General features: G+C 38.8%; 1 protein-coding gene across 6 annotated transcripts in view; it reads left to right on the top strand.

The window, feature by feature from the left end:
* CADPS2 (calcium dependent secretion activator 2) overlaps nucleotides 1–22075 on the top strand; it is a 487398-nt gene that overhangs the window by 439436 nt on the left and 25887 nt on the right. For all 6 annotated transcript variants that reach the window (XM_081243761.1, XM_081243760.1, XM_081243759.1 and 3 more), the window contains 2 exons: nucleotides 10247–10330; nucleotides 10438–10470. In XM_081243761.1, the coding sequence (XP_081099887.1) occupies nucleotides 10247–10330; nucleotides 10438–10470 (117 nt within the window). The remainder of the gene's footprint in view (nucleotides 1–10246; nucleotides 10331–10437; nucleotides 10471–22075) is intronic.

Genomic DNA, 22075 nt, shown 5'->3' with positions numbered 1-22075 from the left:
GAAAACCACTGCTCTGATGACCCTCCACTTAGATGGACATGCAAACTACCTTAAAACTTCAGTATATTTAAAAACAAGACAACCCCTTAGATAGTATGTTCCCATTTGTCTTCACCAAAGAAGAAATGATTTTTTTAAAGGAGGTATTTATGGAGTACCTACTGTGAAGCAGCTACTGTACATACGTTATTTAATTCAAACTACATAGCACCTATGGAACGGGTGGACTTACCCTATTTCACAGAGAGGAATGTAATCTTCAAAGTAGTATAGTAAACTGATCAGAGTCACACACCTAATAAGTGCAAGAGTTGGGATTCAAACCTTTGAGTTTCAGATTCCTAATCCAATGCACTTGCTGATTCCAGATCTCCAGGAAATCAGTAAAAAGCAAAAGACTAAAAATCAAAATATGTACCTTCTACAGTAACTGTCTTTATTCTGGAAAATTCTAAGAGCTGTGTCCTAGACATTTTTTTTTTTTTTTTACGGTACGTGGGCCTCTCACCGTTGTGGCCTCTCCTGTTGCGGAGCACAGGCTCCGGACGCACAGGCTCAGCGGCCATGGCTCACGGGCCTAGCCGCTCCGCGGCATGTGGGATCTTCCCGGACCGGGGCACGAACCCGTGTCCCCTGCATCGGCAGGCGGACTCTCAACCACTGCGCAACCAGGGAAGCCCATAGACATTTTTATAGCATATTAATTAATTCAATATAAAGTATATGCATAAAAGAGTGAATTCCTTGTATTGTATCACAAATGTTTCTGCCCATATTTCAGTTCTTCTGTGCATATTGAGAAATATGTTTGCTACATTCTTTTCATCTCTTCTCTTCAGTTCTACTTCTGCATCCTCCTTTTATCCACATGTCTTCACAAATATTTTGAGAATGATCCAGGGCTCTTAATCACATGTAACACTCAACAGGATGTGTCCCACCTGCACACACATTTCCCATGCTTAGAAAAGACCTTGGCTTTCCATTTCTATGTTCTCTGTCTACCTAGCAGCTAAATGGTGGGATTCTTGGGTTTCCATCTTTAGTCTTCTTTTGAACTCATTCCGTATATATCTGTGACTTTCACACTTCTGGTTTAACTATATGCTGATGATTTCCAACTCTGTACCTGAGAGGTAGTATGGAATCATGGTTAAAAGCCCAACTACAGGCCCGAGGAGTTTAATGTCTTCATCATTAGAGCAATGAGAAGTCACTGAAGGGTTGGAGAGGCAGGGAGTAGGGGTATAGAGTTAATCATGTTTGCATTGTAAGACAGTTCATTTGCCCACAGCAAACAGATTGAGAGGGAGTAGTAAGGAGGCTGTAACATTGGTCTCTGTTGGACTAGTCCAAAGACATTTAAGATATACAATGTGCAGGATGCCATAGACTGAATGTTTGTGTCCCCCCAAAATTCCTATGTTGAAACCTAATCCCTAATGTGATGGTATTTGGTGGTGGGACCTTTGGGAGGTGATAAGGTCATGAGGTTAGAGCCATCATAAATGGGATTAGTGGCCTTATAAAAAACACCCTACAGGAGTTGAGTGTCCTGTGAGGAGCTTCAGTGCACATCCCGAGCTGAGGTGTCGGCTCAGCCATTTCACGAGGAGCTCTGGTCTGAAGGCCAGGGGCAAGGCCTCTGCATGGGGCCCATTATGAGCAAGTGAAACAGACTAAGCACAAAGGGAGAAAAGGTGGATGGGGTAGGCCTGAAGTGAGATTGCCAGATTTCTGTCCTTTCCAGAAGAAGTGTGGATCCTCAAGCAACACGAGCTATGTGGCTGACAGGGTCTTGGTGCTCCAGCTAGGTGTCAGGCCTGAGCCTCTGAGGTGGGAGAGCCGAGTTCAGGACATTGGACCACCAGAGACCTCCCAGCCCCAGGTAATATCAATCAGCAAGAACACTCCCAGAGATCTCCATCTCAACGCTAAGACCCAGCTCCACTCAATGACCAGCAAGCTCCAGTGCTGGACACCCCATGCCAAACAACTAGCAAGACAGGAACACAATCCCACCCATTAGCAGAGAGACTGCCTAAAATCATAATAAGTTCACAGACACCCCAAAACACACCACCAGACATGAGCCTGCCCACCAGAAAGACAAGATCCAACTTCATCTACCAGAACACAGGCATCAGTCCCCTCCACCACGAAGCCTACACAACCCACTGAACCAACCTTACCCACTGGGGACAGACACCAAAAACAACGGGAATTACGAACTTGCAGGCTGCAAAAAGGAGACCCCCAAACACAGTAAGTCAAGCAAAATGAGAAGACAGAGAAATACGCAGTAGATGAAAGAGCAAGGTAAAAACCCACCAGACCAAACAAATGAAGAGAAAATAGGCAGTCTACCTGAAAAAGAATTCAGAGTAATGATAGTAAAGAAGATCCAAAATCTTGGAAATAGAATGGAGAAAATACAAGAAACATTTAACAAGGACCTAGAAGAACTAAAGAGCAAACAAACAACGATGAACAACACAAAAAATGAAATTAAAAATTCTCTACAAGGAATCAGTAGCAGAATAATTGAGACAGAAGAACGGATAAGTGACCTGGAAGATAAAATAGTGGAAATAACTACCGCAGAGGAGACTAAAGAAAAAAGAATGAAAAGGATTGAGGACGGTCTCAGAGACCTCTGGGACAACATTAAATGCACCAACATACGAATTATAGGGGTCCCAGAAGAAGAAGAGAAAAAGAAAGGGACTGAGAAAATATTGGAAGAGATTATAGTTGAAAACTTCCCTAATATGGGAAAGGAAATAGTCAATCAACTCCAGGAAGCACAGAGAGTCCCATACAGGATAAATCCAAGAACAAACACACCAACACATATTAACCAAACTATCAAAAATTAAATACAAAGAAAAAATATTAAAAGCAGCAAGGGAAAAGCAACAAATAACATACAAGGGAATCCCCATAAGGTTAGCAGCTGATTTCTTAGCAGAAACTCTGCAAGCCAGAAGGGAGTGGCAGGACATATTTAAAGTGATGAAAGGGAAAAACCTACAACCAAGATTACCCTACCCAGCAAGGATCTCATTCAGGTTCGACAGAGAAATTAAAACCTTTACAGATAAGCAAAAGCTAAGAGAATTCAGCACCACCAAACCAGCTTTACATCAAAAGCTAAAGGAACTTCTCTAGGCAGGAAACACAAGAGAAGGAAAAGACCTACAAAAACAAACCCAAAACAATTAAGAAAATGGTCATAGGAACATACATATCAATAATTACCTTAAATGTAAATGGATTAAATGCTCCAACCAAAAGACATAGACTGGGTGAATGGATACAAAAACAAGACCCATATATATGCTGTCTACAAGAGACCCACTTCAGACCTAGGGACACATACAGACTGAAAGTGAGGGGATGGAAAATGATATTCCGTGCAAATGGAAACCAAAAGAAAGCTGGAGTAGCAATTCTCATATCAGACAAAATAGACTTTAAAATAAAGACTTACAAGAGACAAAGAAGGACACTACATAATTATCAAGGGGTCAATCCAAGAAGAAGATATAACAATTGTAAATATTTATGCACCCAACGTAGGAGCACCTCAATATATAAGGCAAATGATAACAGCCATGAAAGGGGAAATTGACAGTAACACAATCATAGTAGGGGACTTTAACACCCCACTTTCACCAATAGACAGATCATCCAAAATGAAAATAAATAAGGAAACACAAGCTTTAAATGACACATTAAACCAGATGGACTTAATTGGTATTTATAGGGCATTCCATCCAAAAACAACAGAATACACTTGCATCTCAAGTGCTCATGGAACATTCTCCAGGATAGATCATATCTTGGGTCACAAATCAAGCCTTGGTAAATTTAAGAAAATTGAAATCGTATCAAGTATCTTTTCTGACTAAACGAGATCACTGAAGAAATCAAAGAGGAAATCAAGAAATACCTAGAAACAAATGACAATGAAAACATGATGACCCAGAACCTATGGGATTCAGCAAAAGCAGTTCTAAGAAGGAAGTTTATAGCAATACAATCCTACCTCAAGAAACAAGAAAAGGGCTTCCCTGGTGGCGCAGTGGTTGAGAGTCTGCCTGCCGATGCAGGGGACACGAGTTCGTGCCCTGGTCCGGGAAGATCCCACATGCCGCGGAGTGGCTGGGCCCGTGAGCCATGGCCGCTGAGCCTGTGCGTCCGGAGCCTGTGCTCCGCAAGGGGAGAGGCCACAACAGTGAGAGGCCCGCGTAACAAAAAAAAAAAAAAAGAAACAAGAAAAATGTCAAATAAACAACCTAAACTTACACCTAGAGCAATTAGAGAAAGAAGAACAAAAAAACCCAAAGTTAGCAGAAGGAAAGAAATCATAAAGATCAGATCAGAAATAAATGAAAAAGAAATGAAGGAAACAGTAGCAAAGATCAATAAAACTAAAAGCTGGTTCTTTGAGAAGATAAACCAAATTGATAAACCATTAGCCGGACTCATCAAGAAAAAAAGGCAGAAGACACAAACAGAATTAGAAATGAAGAAGGAGAAGTAACAACTGACACTGAAGAAATACAAAAGATCATGAGAGATTACTACAAGCAACTCTATGCCAATAAAATGGACAACCTGGAAGAAATGGACAATTCTTAGAAAAACACAACCTTCCGAAACTGAACCAGGAAGAAATAGAAAACATAAACAGACCAATCACAAGTACTGAAATTGAAACAGCGATTAAAAGTCTTCCAACAAACAAAAGCCCAGGACCAGATGGCTTCCCAGGCGAATTCTATAAAACATTTAGTGAAGAGCTAACACCTATCCTTCTCAAATTCTTCCAAAATATAGCAGAGGGAGGAACACTCCCAAACTCATTCTACGAGGCCACCATCACCCTGATACCAAAACCAGACAATGATGTCACAAGAAAAGAAAACTACAGTCCAGTATTACTGATATACTTAGATGCAAAAATCCCCTACAAAATACTAGCCAACAGAATCCAACAGCACGTTAAAAGGACCATATACCATGATCAAGTGAGGTTTATCCCAGGAATGCAAGGATTATTCAATATACGCAAATCAATCAATGTGATACACCATATTAACAAACTGAAGGATAAAAACTATATGATCATCTCAACAGATGCAGAAAAAGCTTTCAACAAAATTCAACACCAATTTATGAAAAAACTATCAAGAAAGTAGGCATAGAGGGAACTTACCTCAACATAATAAAGGCCATATATGACAAAGCCACAGCCAACATCATTCTCAATGGTGAAAATCTGAAACCATTTCCTCTAAGTTCAGGAATAAGACACGGTTGTCCACTCACAACTATTATCCAACATAATTTTGGAAGTTTTAGCCACAGCAATCAGAGAAGAAAAAGAAATAAAAGGAATCCAAATTGGAAAAGAAGAAGTAAAACTGTCTGTTTGCAGATGACATGATACTATACATAGAGAATCCTAAAGATGCTACCAGAAATATTTTCCCCTGAACTTCTCGTAAGAGGGACAGAAGACACATCTGACCTGACTGTCTAGATGATGCAATTAAAGTATCTCCTCCACCACCACCAATTCAGTCTGATTAAGTTAACTTGGTTAAATTTACTTGTTTGGATCAAGACAATGTATTCAGAAGACAACTGTTCAAACCCAAGAATGTGCTTGAAAGGAATAACATACACTGTTAGGCGTCATTAGAAGAAAAGAAATACAAACTAACATAGTTCAGTCCGTTTGGGAGACAAGGGAGAAAGGAACAATGAGAGGAGTGGGGAGACTTCACCAACATCCGGGCTAGGCGTGCTGTTTTGGAAGTTGTCTGAGATACTGTGCAGAACAAGGCGTGTTGTATACATATGTGCTGTCAGATCCTGTCCATCCTCAATACCGATCTGGATCATCTGGAAGGGACTTTCCGAAGTCATTTGGAACAAAGGTTCAAAGAGGATGTGGCTACACAGTGGGAGAAGCGAGGATTATGTTCCGTTGTATCATCACATTAACATTCCAGTTCAGGGAAGGAAACCTGCTCTCTTCCAATCCATGACATTCTGGTTCCAGGTGGATTTTTAACAGTACTAGTCAGTCCTGATGGTACCAAACAAAAATAAAACATCTGATAGATACCTCCAGCCCTATTTATCCCCCCCTTCCAAAATACACCTAGTTTTTCATGATCAGTCTTGTTTATGGATGCATCTTTTTTCTGTGGAAGATTTAATAACTTGCAGTGTAAATGATGCAAATATTCCTTGTTTACTTCCTGAAATTCCGCAGTTGAAAAAAGTAAGACCTGTGTGTTTTGGACCCACCAATCTACAGCTGAATCGTTCCTATCACTTCTCAGAATTTGTCATTCTACTTTCCATACGTATAGGAAATGAATCCTTATACCCTGTTAAAATCCAGCAGGAAATTTAAACCAACATGCCTTGGGGCATACTTCATGTTTCATTCTACCAGTCATTTCAACGTACCTTCATCTTTAATTTCCCTGGGAGTGTCCATAATGAGGTAAAGTTGGTAATGACCCAGACAGACTTTGGGCGCTAAATATTATTCAAACAAACCCAGTAAATGACATCCGCAATAAAAAACAGGGAAACAGAGATTACAGGGTTTCGTGCCAATCTGACACCCTCAGGAGAACAGAGAGCGCAAGGCAAACCTGTAAGTATTTGTATACTCCCTGAGCTGTACAGAGAAAGTTCACAGGAAGCAACTAAAGACACAGCAACTAAACCCAGCATTTAGCTGGATTTCTTTGGAATCTTGCTGTCTTCTAAAATTAAAAGCCAGATGGAAACTACATCATTATTAGTCAATCTTGTTAATAGATTTTGGGTTTTAAGGTAGCTCTTCCACCACGTGTGCCTTGACAGAAATCTTACAAAGAAAACCTTCCTGTTGAAACTGTATGGCTCACGTGGTTGGTCCCAGAGGTACAGTCGCTGTTCACTGCCATGTAAGCCCTTAGAGTCCCTGCTGTATTGGGCCTCCCCAGGGACCATTTGGGGTAGGGAGGATCCCAGGGAGAGGCTCTGCACTATTGTTAAAATGGAGGCCAAGGGGCTTCCCTGGTGGCGCAGTGGTTGAGTCCGCCTGCCGATGCAGGGGACAGGGGTTTGTGCCCCAGTTCGGGAAGATCCCACATGCCGCGGAGCGGCTGGGCCCGGTTGCCATGGCCGCTGAGCCTTCGCGTCCGCAGCCTGTGCTCCACAATGGGAGAGGCCACGACAGTGAGAGGCCCGTGTACCGCAAAAAAAAAAAAAAAAATGGAGGCCAAGAATGTTGTGACATGCATGCAGCAGACCACCGGTGCACACACTGGACTTAGTGGGATATAACCGGGTGCTGCTTCACACTCTAAAGAGAAGACGAGCCAGACAGGCTGTCAGATGCCACAGTGGGGCAACTTCTGCCCTAAGGTCATCTGCTAATGGGCTTCCCCAAGTGTTGTTTTAGCCACTCGATTTCTGCTACCCTGCTGCTCAGCCCCTGTGCTACCATGCATGCTACCATGCAAACAAAGCTTACCCAGTATCCTCCAATGGAAGTCATTTTCAGTTACACTGTTTGTCCCTCATCACTTCCTGCCTCGTGTCATGACCAACTGTGTACACGTCTGTCTCTCCTACTAGTTTGTGCATTCCTGGAGGGAAGGGTCTAAGACTCATTTTTTTTTTTTTTTTGTATTTCCCCTATTAGGTGCTCAATAAGAAGAAGAAAGTAGCATTTATTGAGCACTTATTATATGCCAGGGACATTAGTTATGTCATATCATTTAATGCTTACAACTCTGTAGTGTGATGGCAAAGAACACGGGCTTTGGAGCCAGACCACCTGTGTCCAAAGCCTCTCTCCTCTACTGTCAGCCACATGACCTTGAAACAGATGGGATTCCGACATGGGTCTTCTGACTTACAGCATCAACTCTATCCTGCCTCCATAGATATCATGTCATTGAATTAGACGCATTTGCTGGTAACCAAATGCATTATTTCTCCTTTTCACTAAACAATCCCAAGGCTACCCCCGTTAGCTTGTGACTTAACATGTGTAGGTTTTTAGACATATAATGGCTAGTGATTTAGCTCATCATACCAATAATATTCATTCTTTACATCTCTTAGTGTATTGCCATTTTCACAGTCCCTTCACCTAAATCATCTATGCTGATTTTCACACCATCCTTATTGTGAGCAAGGCAGTGACATTTTCCCCATTTTACTGATGAGTACACTGAGGCTAGAGAAGCTGAATGTCCAGACTCACCGCCAGAGAGTGGCAGAGCTTCAACTCGAGCTAAGATCTTCTAAATCCATCCACAGGGTCTACCTCTACTTTGCCTAGTCCCTCAGCATCACTCACCTGTGTAAACAAATACTCTCTTGAAGGCACCAAGAACCAGGAGCTATGCTAGAGCCTTCAGTGGTTCACGTTGTCTGGTAACCATAGCAATTGTCGCTCTCCTCGTGGCAAATGACATCACCGATCACACACTGGCTTTCAAGATTTGAGTTACAAGAGATGAGGCATTTTCTGCAGAGGGCCATTAAGTTTGGCATTCCCTTCCCCTGGTCATAGCCCTGGAGTATAGGTCTTCTGGGTCTTTGCCAACCACAACAAGTTGAGTTAGCCAGCTGTGATTGGTAAGAAATCTTAATGGGCAGGAGGAAAGTGCTAAATTGACTTTTAGTTGTGAGCAATTTGTAATTTTATGTTTTTTGCTATTTGTATCCCCTAGGATAACTAACCAACCATACATAGTTCTCATTCTTTAAAAATAAAATTTTAGTCAGAAGTTCACATGAATTTGTTTCTGTGTTCTTACATCATGTCGCAAATGATGTGATGGAGAAACCTGTAGGGAAGTTTTTGTTTCTTTTGCATAAACTATTTTGCAGTAATTGACCAGCCATGGAGAAAAGATGATCTCCTGTGCACTCTCAGCGAGTTCTCTGCTCACCAGAGACCAGTAAGCTGTGTCCCTAGAACTATTATCCCTTTGTTGAAGAAGCTGCTATGTGAACAAAAACCAGCCTTCATTAATTTCCCTTTTTGTATTTAAAAAACCTTGTCAGTGTTTTCCCTTTGGGAAGGTATAATTTGTCAATAGTGCATATTATTTTGCTTCTAAAGAGGAAAGATGTAGGACAGTAGATCCTTATTAATATCTCATTTATCTTCATGCCAGATCTTAATGTTTCTGCTCAATGAAATAAAATTCTCCACATTTTTAATTACATTACAGTATATATGTCTTAACTCTCATTTCATAGAAGTATAAAATTTTAGAAGTGTAAAACTCTTAAGACAATTTTAATTCCATACCCGTCCCACCAACACAAACACACCGTTGACTGATGGGGGAACCGGTGCACTGGTTGGCTGGAGCCCATATAGCAGTGAGTCAATGACAGAATCAGGATTTATATTCTTAATCTGGTGCTCTTTTCATTGTACTCTGCAGTGTGTGTATCTGTTTGAGCTCCCCAACTACTTTGTAAGCTTCTGAAAGCAGGGATGATCCTTACATGTCCCAATTGGAACTGCTTGGTGAATACTCCTTAGTTGATGTATCATACTTCATTTCAACGTTACAAGGGCCCCAAATGTTACACCTTTTCATTATCTGTTCTTTGTCATTCAGCCTGTTCTGTAGATAGAAGAAGTTGGGGAATGGTCGAGTGATATATGATAGAAAGGAATTTGATGAAGCTTGACCATTGTTGCCTCAAAACATCTCTATATGTTTTTTTATTGAGGTGTCATTGACATACAGCATTATGTTAGTTGCAGGTATACAACATAGTGATTTGATATCTGTATAAATTGCAAAATGACCACCAAAATAAGTCCATCCCCATACATAGTTACAACATTTTTTCTTGTGATGAGGACTTATAAACATCTTTATTGGAGTTGAAAATTATATTAAGGAAGAGTCACAGGGATTTAAAGTTATTTACTAATGGTTTAAGTTATCTCACACATAGTAACCAGACTCCTATTACACATTGTTCTTTTATCTTAAAAAAATGTGCATATTTTTTCCAGCAATGTAAAAGGACCTTAGAGTTCATCTTCAAAATGAGATTTTGTCATTGTGTCAGTTTATACATTTCCGATTTTTGTGCCACGGGAGAAGTTGGTCCAAGAATTGTTTGCCCCGTTATTTGTTTGTATGCACAGTACTATCCTAAATACTCACGATAAACTGTATTCTAGTTTGTTTCAGTGTTGGAAGGGGTGTTGTCTAAGCTGTCAAGATATGACGAAGGCACTTTCTTTTCATCCATTCTGTCGTTCACTGTGAGTATTTTGGATGAGTTCTCCTCTGCTGTCTGTTGACCTGCTGTCACGGTACTTTTCAAACAGTTAAGAAAATAATTCTCATAATTATCTCTTTTCCACTTAAGGTGAAAGCAGCTGCAAAATATGTTGATGTTCCAGTAAGTATTTTTTTTATCTGCTTTTTAAAATTATAAATAAGTCTTTAAAAAAATAATTATGGTTCACCATGGGTTTATTTCAAATCTTTAATCTAGTATCATTGCCTCAGGGAGCAGTTTGTTTTTCTTAAGCAAGCACTAACCCTCATAACAAGGCCTGGCAAGGTTATTTCAGTGTACCTTTTCCGGTGTAACTTGGGGAGGTCAATTCATCATGAGAACATCTATCAGCTCAGTGGCAGCTCTAGGATGGGGGAGAAAATGACTCACATTACTTATAGGAAAAGGTTCACTCTCCTTCCCTTTCCATGAAAGCTCTAACAGGTTTCTTACAGGAGTTAAAGTAACAGTCAAGACCAGTTGAATCAAAGAACTAGTTTTCTGAATACAAAAGTGTTATAAATGAATCAATATTCACTTAGTTCAACATTTGGTTTTTCACAGAATTCTTGGGAAATAATGCGTGACCTGTAAATTTGTTCAACAATTAAGATACCATGAGAGGAGAGTATGAAACTTACTTAGCTACAATGAAAAAAATTCATGTGATAAATCTAATCAACAAGTTAGTACAGCGTTTGTAAGTTGATAGTCATTAACAAATTAGCTTTTGCCTCAAATTCTCTTATCACATATATATGATCAAGGCCTAAGATGTTCTGTTTAATCATGTGTTTGGGCACATGTATCCATTTTCAGAATTAGAGCACAATGGGGAAAAAACTTAAAATTTAAAACTAAATAGAATATAAGTCATCTCATCTTTGATTCAGGCTGTACTTGAATAGCATCACCATCTCTAGATCATCATTATGAATGTTAGTGGTTTGAGAGCTGGCAAGCGTTGTCTGTCAGTTGCAGGTGGCTCTTATTTTTGAAATGCATAACTGCATTTTATACTATGGACTAGACAGTCTCCAGATTTATTGCTGCTATAGTTATTATCAATGAACATTTTAAATGAAAAGGCCATGGACTTTCCTGCCTTTGCCTGGGGTTTCTTCAGAGTAGTTTTTTGTTTGTTTGTTTTTAGTTTTACAGATGATTCCAAAAGAAATCTTGGCATACCCCTTGTCTTGTACCTAGAATCAGAAAGTCAGTACTGGGCAATAAGCAGAAATAATCACATGTGTATGGTGCTGCAAAGGAACAGCATGAAAGAGAGAAAGGGAGAATTAAGGGGGAATAGTTTATACTTGCTGTATAAAAAAAAAAAGACAAGTAATCATGGGAACACATGAACTTTATTGGAATTCCTAACAAATACTTTATAATATAGATTTTTGTTTTTAATGTTGAATTACAAGTTTTTGTTTTTAATTTTGAATAGGACACCATAATTATTTCTGTTCTTAGAGCTTTTGAAATTCTTAATTTGACTGTGTACTAGATCTGTTAGAGCCCATAGAGCTTCAGCATTGAAAGACACAGAAAGTGGTTCATTCACTCTCCTTCTCAATGCAGAAGCCCCCTCTCCTGATATCCCTCACAAAGATTCAGTCAAGCTCTTTTAATTTTTTCAATGATTGCAGGCTCACCGTAAGACAGCCTCCTCTTATGTATAATGAGTTGAAATTCTGTACCTCTGTGAATTCTGTCTTGGTTCTAATCCCTTTTCTGCATGATAGCCCTTCAAATATTTGTTGATAATTATCATACATCCTCTTCGCAAGAGGTATGGTGGCTATTCAAAGGGATATATTGTCTGAGGAATTCTTATTTTCTATGTTAAACATCCTTAACTTCTTCACTGAATTCACTAATTAAATACTTATTTAACACATACTAAGTGCTAGACTCTGGGCATGTATGATGAAAAAATATATATGTCCTGCCCACAAGCTGTTCAGTGTCTATCGATAAAAGAGATAGGGAAATAGACATATCATGAAAACAGCTGTAACAATTGTACCCAGACTCTTTGTCATACCAATCACTCTCTAGATGAATTCCAGCTTACCAATTTCACTATTAAATCAAGTTGCCACCCAGAGCAAAGCATACTAAACCATAGATATGGTCTGGCCATGGCAGATTGCTATAGGAAGAGTTTCTGCCTTAGATCCAGACATTAAACCTCTATTATTGATGTCTGTAAACATTAACTTCAAAAGCTATGAGGTGCTGTTGGCTGTTACTGGGTTTTTTTGTTTGGTTGGTTTTTTATGCTAAAACTCCAGTAAGATACCTCTCTGAAGCAGTCTTTTAAGGAGAACCTTATGAGAATAAAAACAACAACAACACTGGCTCACCTTTCACAGAAATTAACTCAAAACTGATCAGAAACCTACCTGTAAAATGCAAACTACAATATAAAACTTCTAGAGGAAAACAGAGAGAAAATATTTATGGCCTTAAGTTTGGTGATAAGGTTTTAGATACAACACCAAAAGCATCCATGAAAGAAAAACATTGTAAGTTGGACTTAATAATTGACTGCTCTGCACTGTTAAGAGAATGAAAAGACAAGCCACAGACATATATTTGACCAAGGACTTGTATCTAAAATGTACAAAGAACTCTTAATACTCAACAGTAAGAAAACAAACAGCCCAATTAAAAAATGGGCAAAAGATAAGAACAGACACTGCAGTGAAGACATATAGGTATCAAATAGGCAAATGAAAAGATGCTCAACATCATTTGTCATTAGAGAAATGAAAATTAAAACAATAAGATACTATTACACACCTATTAGCATGGCTAAAATTTAAAAACTGACAGTAGCAAAATGTTGACAAGGATGCAGAGCAATAGGGACTCTCATTCATTGCTGGTGGAAGTACAAAATGGTACAGCCATTTTGGAAGATCATTTCGCAGTTTCTTACAAAGCTAAATATAGTCTTTAGCAAACCACCAATTGCACTCCTAGGTATTTATCCAACTGATTTGAAAACATATGTCCACAACCAAAACCTGCACACAAGTGTTCATAGGAACTTTATTCATATTAAAGAATTGGAAGCAGCCAAAATGCCTTTCAGTCAGTGAATGGATAAACAAGCAGTGGTATATCCATACAATTGGAGTACTAGTCAGCAAAAAAAAAAAAAAAAGAAGAAAAGAAAAATTAACTATCAGGCGACGTGAAGACATAGATGAATCTTAAAGGCATATTGCTAAGTGAAAGAAGCCAGTCTGAGAAGGCTACGTACTGTATGATATCATTTATATCACATTCTAAAAGGGAAAACTACATATAAAAAACTATAAATAAACTGTGTAAAGGTTACAAACAGGTTAATGGTTACCATAAGTTCAAGGTCAGGGAGACTTGAATAGGTGAAGCCAAGAGAACTTTTTGGATCAGTGAGACTATTCCATGTAATACTGTAATGATAGATATAAAACACTATGCTTGGGCTTCCCTGGTGGTGCAGTGGTTGAGAGTCCGCCTGCCGATGCAGGGGACACGGGTTCGTGGCCCGGTCCGGGAAGATCCCACATACCGCGGAGCGGCTGGGCCCGTGAGCCATGGCTGCTGAGCCTGTGCATCTGGAGCCTGTGCTCCGCCACGGGAGAGGCCACAACAGTGAGAGGCCCGCGTACTGCAAAAAAAAAAAAAAAAAAAAAAAAAAAAAAAAACTAGTGGGAGACAGAACTGAAATCAGGGTATTAAGAGAAAAACAAAAGAAATTAAAATTCTTTACAAGGGTGTTATGCTATAGTAGTAGTTACGCCACTGTTTGCCAGAGGTGGTACTGAAGATTCTGCATTACGTAGGAAATAAGACCAGATGACATTTACCATTTAAAAGGGCATTTAAAAGCACTTTCCAACTCTGATTCTGAAATTTTGTTCTATAGCTCGTATAAGTTACAGGGCATTTTGGTGTGGGTGTGTATGTGTACAATGCCTATTGAAAGTTGTCCTGTTAACATTATTACACACATTGCATGGGATCTGTATGCTAGACAGTGAGGGGACACAGCTAAAGAGACCTGGAGGACACAGTAAGGGTTACTGTGATGAAGAACATGGAAACTCCCCACTGGTTGGCTGCTTAGTGCTGGTGTCTGATCCTGGTTGTCTGTCTTGAGAAGATGGAGGGGGCTTATCTTTCTCTTGCCTTCATTACTAATTCTCTCAAATGTTCTCTCTTTGTTATGCCACTTGCACAGATTTCTAACCTTCCAGCTCCCCACAATGTGGCTTGAATTTAGCTCTATACTGTGCAGGCTTGGTGTACAGTCCAGGATCCCAGTTCAAGTCCCACCTTTGCCCCCTACTGGCAATCTGACCCATGGGCTTCCCTTTTCCCACCTATGCAAAGAGGATAATGGTGTAATCACTGTGCTGTCTCCTTCACTAGGTTCTTACGAGCATAGTAACATGGAAGTGCTTTGTAAATGTAAAGCACTATTAATATGAATGAGATTGTTATTGCTTCTCCCTGGAATTGCTCCCTGCCCCCATGATCGCTCTGCCGTTTCCACCCCCTGCTTCAGAACGTGACCATTTTCCAAAAGAAAAACCATTTGTTTTCCACGGTGTAAAAAATATTAGATTGCTTTTCATTTATTTTCCTTTTATTTTAGAATACCAAGCACCTTGCATATGTCAATGGTGACTTTTAAAAGTACAGCCAGTCAGTTCTGTAACAGTGGTGTTTTCCCTCCTTCCTTTGTTTTGATATTGTTTATTACTTAGATGAGGCCACCTGAATACTCAGTGCTTTACGTCAGAATGAGAGCCAGGCAGAACATGGGGAACGGAGTGCCTGCCCACTGGGACCTATTCACACCAGGACCAGATTGAGAGTCTCACCATTACAGGGGCAGGGAAGGTTGCCTTTTGTGCTTCCTAGAAGAGTACTTTGCTTCTCTCATCTTTATTTCTTTGGGTTTTTGTCTGTCTGGGTCTTCTCATAGAAGGTAAATCCATGAACTGCCTCTGGACCCTGACATTCTAACATCCTCTGGTCTCCTTTAAGCCAAAATCTGAAAGTTTCCAAATTGGGACTGAGTAACTCAATCCCACTCAATCTAAATTTTAAAAGCTAAATGAAATAATACCCACAGCTTTTTAATTTCGCTTCTTCAAGTCCTCAGTGTAGTTTCTATAGTCAACATTGTAGCAACTGTGGATAGATGAGGGAAAGGTTACTGAACAGTATTGTAAACTGGGAGATTTAATACCTTCATCATCATCATAATTATTACTCCTGAAAATAACAGTATAAAGCTAGTGTGTGACATACATGTTAGCACTTTCCTTGTCTGGTGCTCCTGTATCAGCAGCTATTCCTCAAAACTCTGAGACGTTAGTGATTTTTATAGATCAGAAATAGCAAGAGAGATGCTACATGCTCATGCTCTCAAATGGGAAAGCCATAGTAAGATGAAAAGCAAGCCCATAAATCTCAGTTGAAAATCAACCTGCCTCTTTTCCTTGAGTATTTCAGGCTATTATCTTAAACTATTACTCAGTGTCCCTTTTAATATTTAAAATAACCTCCTCTTTGGAAGGTTTTCCCCAGTGATACAACAAAAATGTTTGAACATACTGATGCTTAAATCGATGAACACATTATGTCACTATTTAGAAGGAATAGTGTGAAGCATTTGTGTGAATTTTAAGAATGAAAACAAAATGACTACATAAATTGTAGGAGCATGAATTACAGCAGATTCTGATATAAGATATTCTGATAGCATTATGGTAGGAAGATGCTTTTTGCTGACTGTGCTTACAGGGAGCAGACGGAATTATCCAGGGTAAGAACTCTGGAGTCATAGAACCTTCTCCCTTAGAATGTGGGACTGAGTGAAATTACATACTTAAAACACATATGTTACATGCTCCAAGTCTGAAAGATATTTTTCAAATGGATGTGGATGCCATTATCTTTGATTCAGAATTTTCTGCATCCTAATTTGGAGTCAAAATGCATAATATTGGGCTTCCCTGGTGGCGCAGTGGTTGAGAGTCCGCCTGCCGATGCAGGGGACACGGGGTCGTGCCCTGGTCCGGGAAGATCCCACATGCCGCGGAGCGGCTGGGCCCGTGAGCCATGGCCGCTGAGTCTGCACGTCCGGAGCCTGTGCTCCGCAACGGGAGAGGCCACAACAGTGAGAGGCCTGCGTACCGCAAAAAATAATAATAATTAAAAATAATAGTGTAAATTAATAGAATTTTGAATAGTGCTACATTTAACAAAGGGAAAGGTGACTGTGGCCACTGCCTTGCAGTAATAGTTGGGAGTTTTTCTAAAGAACAATGAGAATTTTTTTGGTTCATTATTTTAAAACAATGATAAACCATTGTTAGATAAACCATTATTAGAAAATCTTGAAATTTTTATATTCTTGTGACTTTTTCATTGTTTAAGTTTCTTCCTCCCTTTCCCCTTTTTATGAATTAGTCCTCTTCCTGGGCTTCTATAATATTTAAGTTAGAATAAATCTAATTTGAAGTCTTTAGTTCTGTTCATTTCCTTTTGCTTTTCTATGTGGATACAGTATAAATATTCTACTTTGTAGGAAATTTAGTAAATAAACAGGTATATATTTTTTACGCCATAATCATCATAAATGTACTCAAAACCTTCTTCTATTTTAAATACTTGAGAACTTATGTCTTATTAAACTGCTCCAAAGGCTTTTGAGCTTAATTTTAAGAACATTGTCACTCAAATAAAAAATATAGAAATTGCTGCATAAATGCCAAAGTAATAAGGAATATATTAAACAATAAAAGAAAAAAATATGTTGTTGGTAACAGTACCTGGAAAGTTGTGTGTTTGTAGAATTTTGTCCTGTGTTCCCTGATGATCAATCATAGACTGTTCCTGAATCTGAAATGCCAGAGTTGAAATTAATATTGTTCCTATCACAATTTCAGATTGAAGAGACATACTAGTGTTTTAAATCTTACAAGATCCATGTTTTTCAAATGGTAATAATGACCAGGTGCAGGTATTTCATTTATAAAACACGCAGATTGTCATAAATAATGATATCACAGTTCCGCTCTGGATTGTTTCTTCAAAGCAAGCTTTTCTAGGTTATGAGAAGTGCACTTTCAAATTAAGTCAGTTAAACTGTAGCTTCTATTAATCTTTGAGACTGGAATAGTATATTTAAAAATTTGTCTCCTTGTTAAATAGACACCATGACAGTGTTTGCATAGTGTATTGTTAACCTCCCGTGGAAGGTTAAACGGCTTCTTCTGTATCTAAATCTGTAGCTGTGAAAAATGTCTGCAGCATTGCACCCACCCACCCATGAATGGGGAAAGTGAAGACTTGCACCTGTGGGATTAGGTGTAGCAGCAGGAAGTAAGAGCATTTGCAGCGTGTAATTAACAAGGAATTTTTTGCTTTTCTTTTTTTTTTTAACCGGCATTTTCATCTCACTGGGTTAACCAGTGATTAGCGCTCGAAAAAAATTTGCTGGAGTCTGCATCCTTACTTAAACTCATTGCCTCGCTGGTGTATTCTATTATGCAGCCAAAGTCAGAGGAACTCACCTTACCATACTCCATTCCCGTCCATATTTATTGATTTCTTTATGCTCATGGGGGAATGTTTTTAGATATTTGTATCCTTTTACTATAACTTCGTTAGCCAAATTCTGTTCTTTTCTGAATCGAATTAGAAGTAATCCAGGAAGGCTTATTTTGATTTAGAGATTACTACCCTAAGAAACAAGATGGAGAAGTTAGTGCTTAGTGAACTGAGGATCTCAAAGTTGTTTTTTTTTTTTTTTAACATCTTTATTGGAGTATAACTGCTTTACAGTGGTGTGTTACTTTCTGTTTTATAACAAAGTGAATCACTATACATATACATATATCCCCATATCCCCTCCCTCTCGTGTCTCCCTCCCACCCTCCCTATCCCACGCCTCTAGGTGGTCACAAAGCACCAAGCTGATCTCCCTGTGCTATGTGGCTGCTTCCCACTAGCTATCTGTTTTACATTTGGTAGTGTATCTATGTCCATGCCACTCTCTCACTTCATCCCAGCTTACCCTTCCCCCCGACCCTTTGTCCTCAATCCCATTCTCTACGCTGCGTGATCTCAAAGTTTTAAATGGGAGAATGAAAAACAACATTTACTCTCTCTTAGTGGTATTTAATACATAATGTGCTTGCTATGTGGTTTTTAATTGTTATTTTCTCATTCATTAAGAAAACTGTAATTACAAATATAGAAAAGATTTCTAAATGTAGCTCTCCAGAACAAAATATCCTTGATAAAAATTCATCCAGATCTACAGTTGTTGAAGTTTAACAGGCTGCTCCTTTGATAAGGTTGGAGACACCCACTTGCACCAGAATGTGTAGCAATATTCTACCTGGTGATGCAGTCACATGCATGCTTTTCATTTACACACCAGCAAACAAAAACTTAACTGAGTGTGTTCAGTTTTTTGCTTTTTTAACTGAACTTTATTTCCTAATAAGACAACATGTAATAATGGAATGAGACGCAGTGACTTCCAAAATATGTAGATCTTACTGCCATAAAACAGAGTCTTTGCACAAAGGAGCACTGAACCAGCGATAATGTCTTCTATCCAAACACATTTGTACTGTAAGTAGAAACTGTTTAAAAGGAAAATTACATCTTTTTCAGCAGTTTATCAGAGATAATTACCCTTCATACACCAAAGGAAGGATAAAGTGTTTTAAAGAACTATAATTCTAATTGGTAAATGTCACCAGCTGTTGCAGTTATTCTTACTTGTGTATATTCTTTTAATGATTATAGTCTCATGCCACAAGCTACATGAAAATATATTCACTAGGTGTGAAATTCCCGTATGTCACAGTTTCAAGAATACGTAAACACCTCAAAGATAAAGGAAGAAATAATGCTAATGAGGAATGTAAGAATTGTAGGTTTTGTTTTCTAGGCAAGTGGATCTTAATTTGCCAAAGGGGAGAAAATGTAATTTCAAAAAGAAAAAAACAAAAAGAAAAAGTCAACACTTAATTTGTTGAAATAAACTTTTCAATGAGCTTTACTTCACACCCTCAACCAGGGTTGTGATTTTCTTAGAGAACTGTAGAACTGTCTCAGCTTACAGATTTCAGTATTATATCCCTTGGGTCTGCGGAAGGGAATAGCACTGAGTTTTCTTTTAGGCTTAAACTGTAAAAGTATTTGTTAGTTTTAGATGGCAAAAGATAAATTCTTCGGGGACAGTGTTTCATGATGTCTAATGTTATCTTAAAAGTGATCAAGGAAACGGGAAAAAAATTACCTTCGGGTCTGTGGCAAATGTTTAAAGCCATCATTCTCCATTTCTCCTGGCTGTAACTCAGTTTCCAGTGAGTCTGATGGGTCAAGTGATTGACTAGTTTAAACTTCTAAGCGTACTCTTCTTTTGAAAGGCAGAAATAAAAATGGGGTAGCGGTGGGGAAAAATGCTGGAGGAGGCACGCCTCTCATGTGTTGATTCTTAACTCTCAGTTCCTCTGGGCTGTGCCCAGCTGCCTTGGTATTATATATAACACAGCATTTTTTTTCTGGGCACCTGACTGAAACTCAGATGTGGAGCTGACTTGTTATCATGTATAGAAAGTCATTCTCCTGTCATTTTCATTCTGCGGCAGTATCCTTTCTGAATGTTCGCACTTTCAGTGTCTTGACAAATTTGAGAGGCCTGGAGAGAAATCCTTATCTTATGGGCTAGCTGTCTTCAACTGTTAATAGTAGTTAGTAATCTTGTACAAATTACCCTGCCTTTTTACTGGAAAAACTTACGTATAACACCCCTCGCCCCCAAAGAAGAAAATAACCTAGGCTTCTCTTGGGTAGCCTTGTAATTATTTAAACTTTTAGACATTGCTTATGAGAATTATGTAGAAAAATAGTGAAGGCATGAATTTGGTAAGTTGTCTCCATTAAGTTTGGAATATATTTCCTACATTGTGTATGGATGTTCTGGAAGGAAAGATCAGTGAAGACATTTATATAAATAGTGGTTTCAGATTATAGCTAGTCACGAATTTTGTTATAACAAGGTTATGTTTTTGGTGGGTTTTTTAAAATAAATTTATTTATTTATTTATTTGGCTGTGTTGGGTCTTCATTTCTGTGCTAGGGCTTTCTCTAGTTGCGGCGAGCGGGGGCCACTCTTCATCGCGGTGCGCGGGCCTCTCACTATCGCGGCCTCTCTTGTTGCAGAGCACAGGCTCTAGACGTGCAGGCTCAGTAGCTGTGGCTCACAGGCCCAGTTGCTCCACGGCATGTGGGATCCTCCCAGACCAGGGCTCGAACCCGTGTCCCCTGCATTGGCAGGCAGATTCTCAACCACTGCGCCACCAGGGAAGCCCCCTCAAGTTTATGTTTGAAAGGATCCTTCAGTCCATGTGGTATAAATTTCCCTTTAGGCTAAATATAAGAGGTAAATATATAAGAACTTTCTGTGATTTTCATTGCCCAGAAATAACTTTGTTACTAAAAAATCAAATTAATTTTTATTAATGAGATATGCCCAATGTCTATACTGTGCACTGGTTAAGAGATGGGCAGTTTTATCATTGTATCAATACATAAAATACAATCCCCTCCTGGAAGAAGAAGTGATAAGAACTTTGTCCTTCATTTAAGGAAAAGGCACTACTACTGTCCTAGCATCACTCAGATGTATATCTTGTCTTTCCTGCAGTAGTAGTAGTTAAATGATTCATATCCTCTTTCACTTGGTTTCCTTACATTATTTACTTTCACAAAGAGTCCATTGATGGAGTTTGTAAGTGCATCCTATAGATACGAAATTATGCACGACTGACATTGACTTATTCGGGCATCAGTTCTACCATTTCATCATTATTATTGTCCTATTCTAATTAAAGGAATTACTCAGTACAGACTATGAATCAACCCCAGGTATAGAGTATACAGATCATCTAGTCCAGCTGTGTGAAACTAAAAGAAGAACTAGAGATAAATTTAGAAGGAAAACTCTTTAGGAGCCATTCAGGTTTTTGTCCCTCCCTGGTGCTGATTCTGTAGACTCTGTAGGAAGGAGGAATTCTATTAACTGCCTTATCTTGTCTAATATTAGAAGACACCAAATGTTGAGTAACTTTGGAAACTTATCTAATCCACACCTTTGGCCCTTCATGGGAGACTAGTTCATCAATATTCTTATTGCATTTCTAAAATCATATAAATCCTTGAGGTAGTATTGATAAATATGGATGAGTAGAAGCAGTGGATAACCTACAAAATTCTGATTTGCATTTCACTTTGTAATGCATTAAATGTTTTTTGTTCAATATCTTCCTAATAAGAAAATTTATTTTGTATTCCTTGAACACCCATAGTAGTTGAGGAAGGCAAACCAAGGAAAGCTAACATTTTAAAAAATATATATGGATAAACCACAGAAATGATGAAAAGGAAATTGAACTTACAATTAGGAAATGATTACTGCATGTGGGAATTTTTTTGAAAAATGTATTCATTTATACTGCTTGGCATATTGGCCTAGCAAGGTAGCCACTTAAAAAAAAAAAAAAAGAGTATCTACTAGCTTACAACCACATATTTCTAATCATCTTAATAATGATAAGTAACTACGACCTCAAGTTATAGACCTCAGTAATAAACTTTTATTTACTTTAATTATGGAATTTGAAGGTGT

This window comes from Mesoplodon bidens (genome assembly GCF_964165515.1).
Source record: "Mesoplodon bidens genome assembly, chromosome: 9".
NCBI classification, from domain to species: Eukaryota; Metazoa; Chordata; class Mammalia; order Artiodactyla; family Ziphiidae; genus Mesoplodon; species Mesoplodon bidens.
Note: the sequence above shows the minus strand (reverse complement) of the source record. Positions and strands in the feature narration are given on the sequence as shown.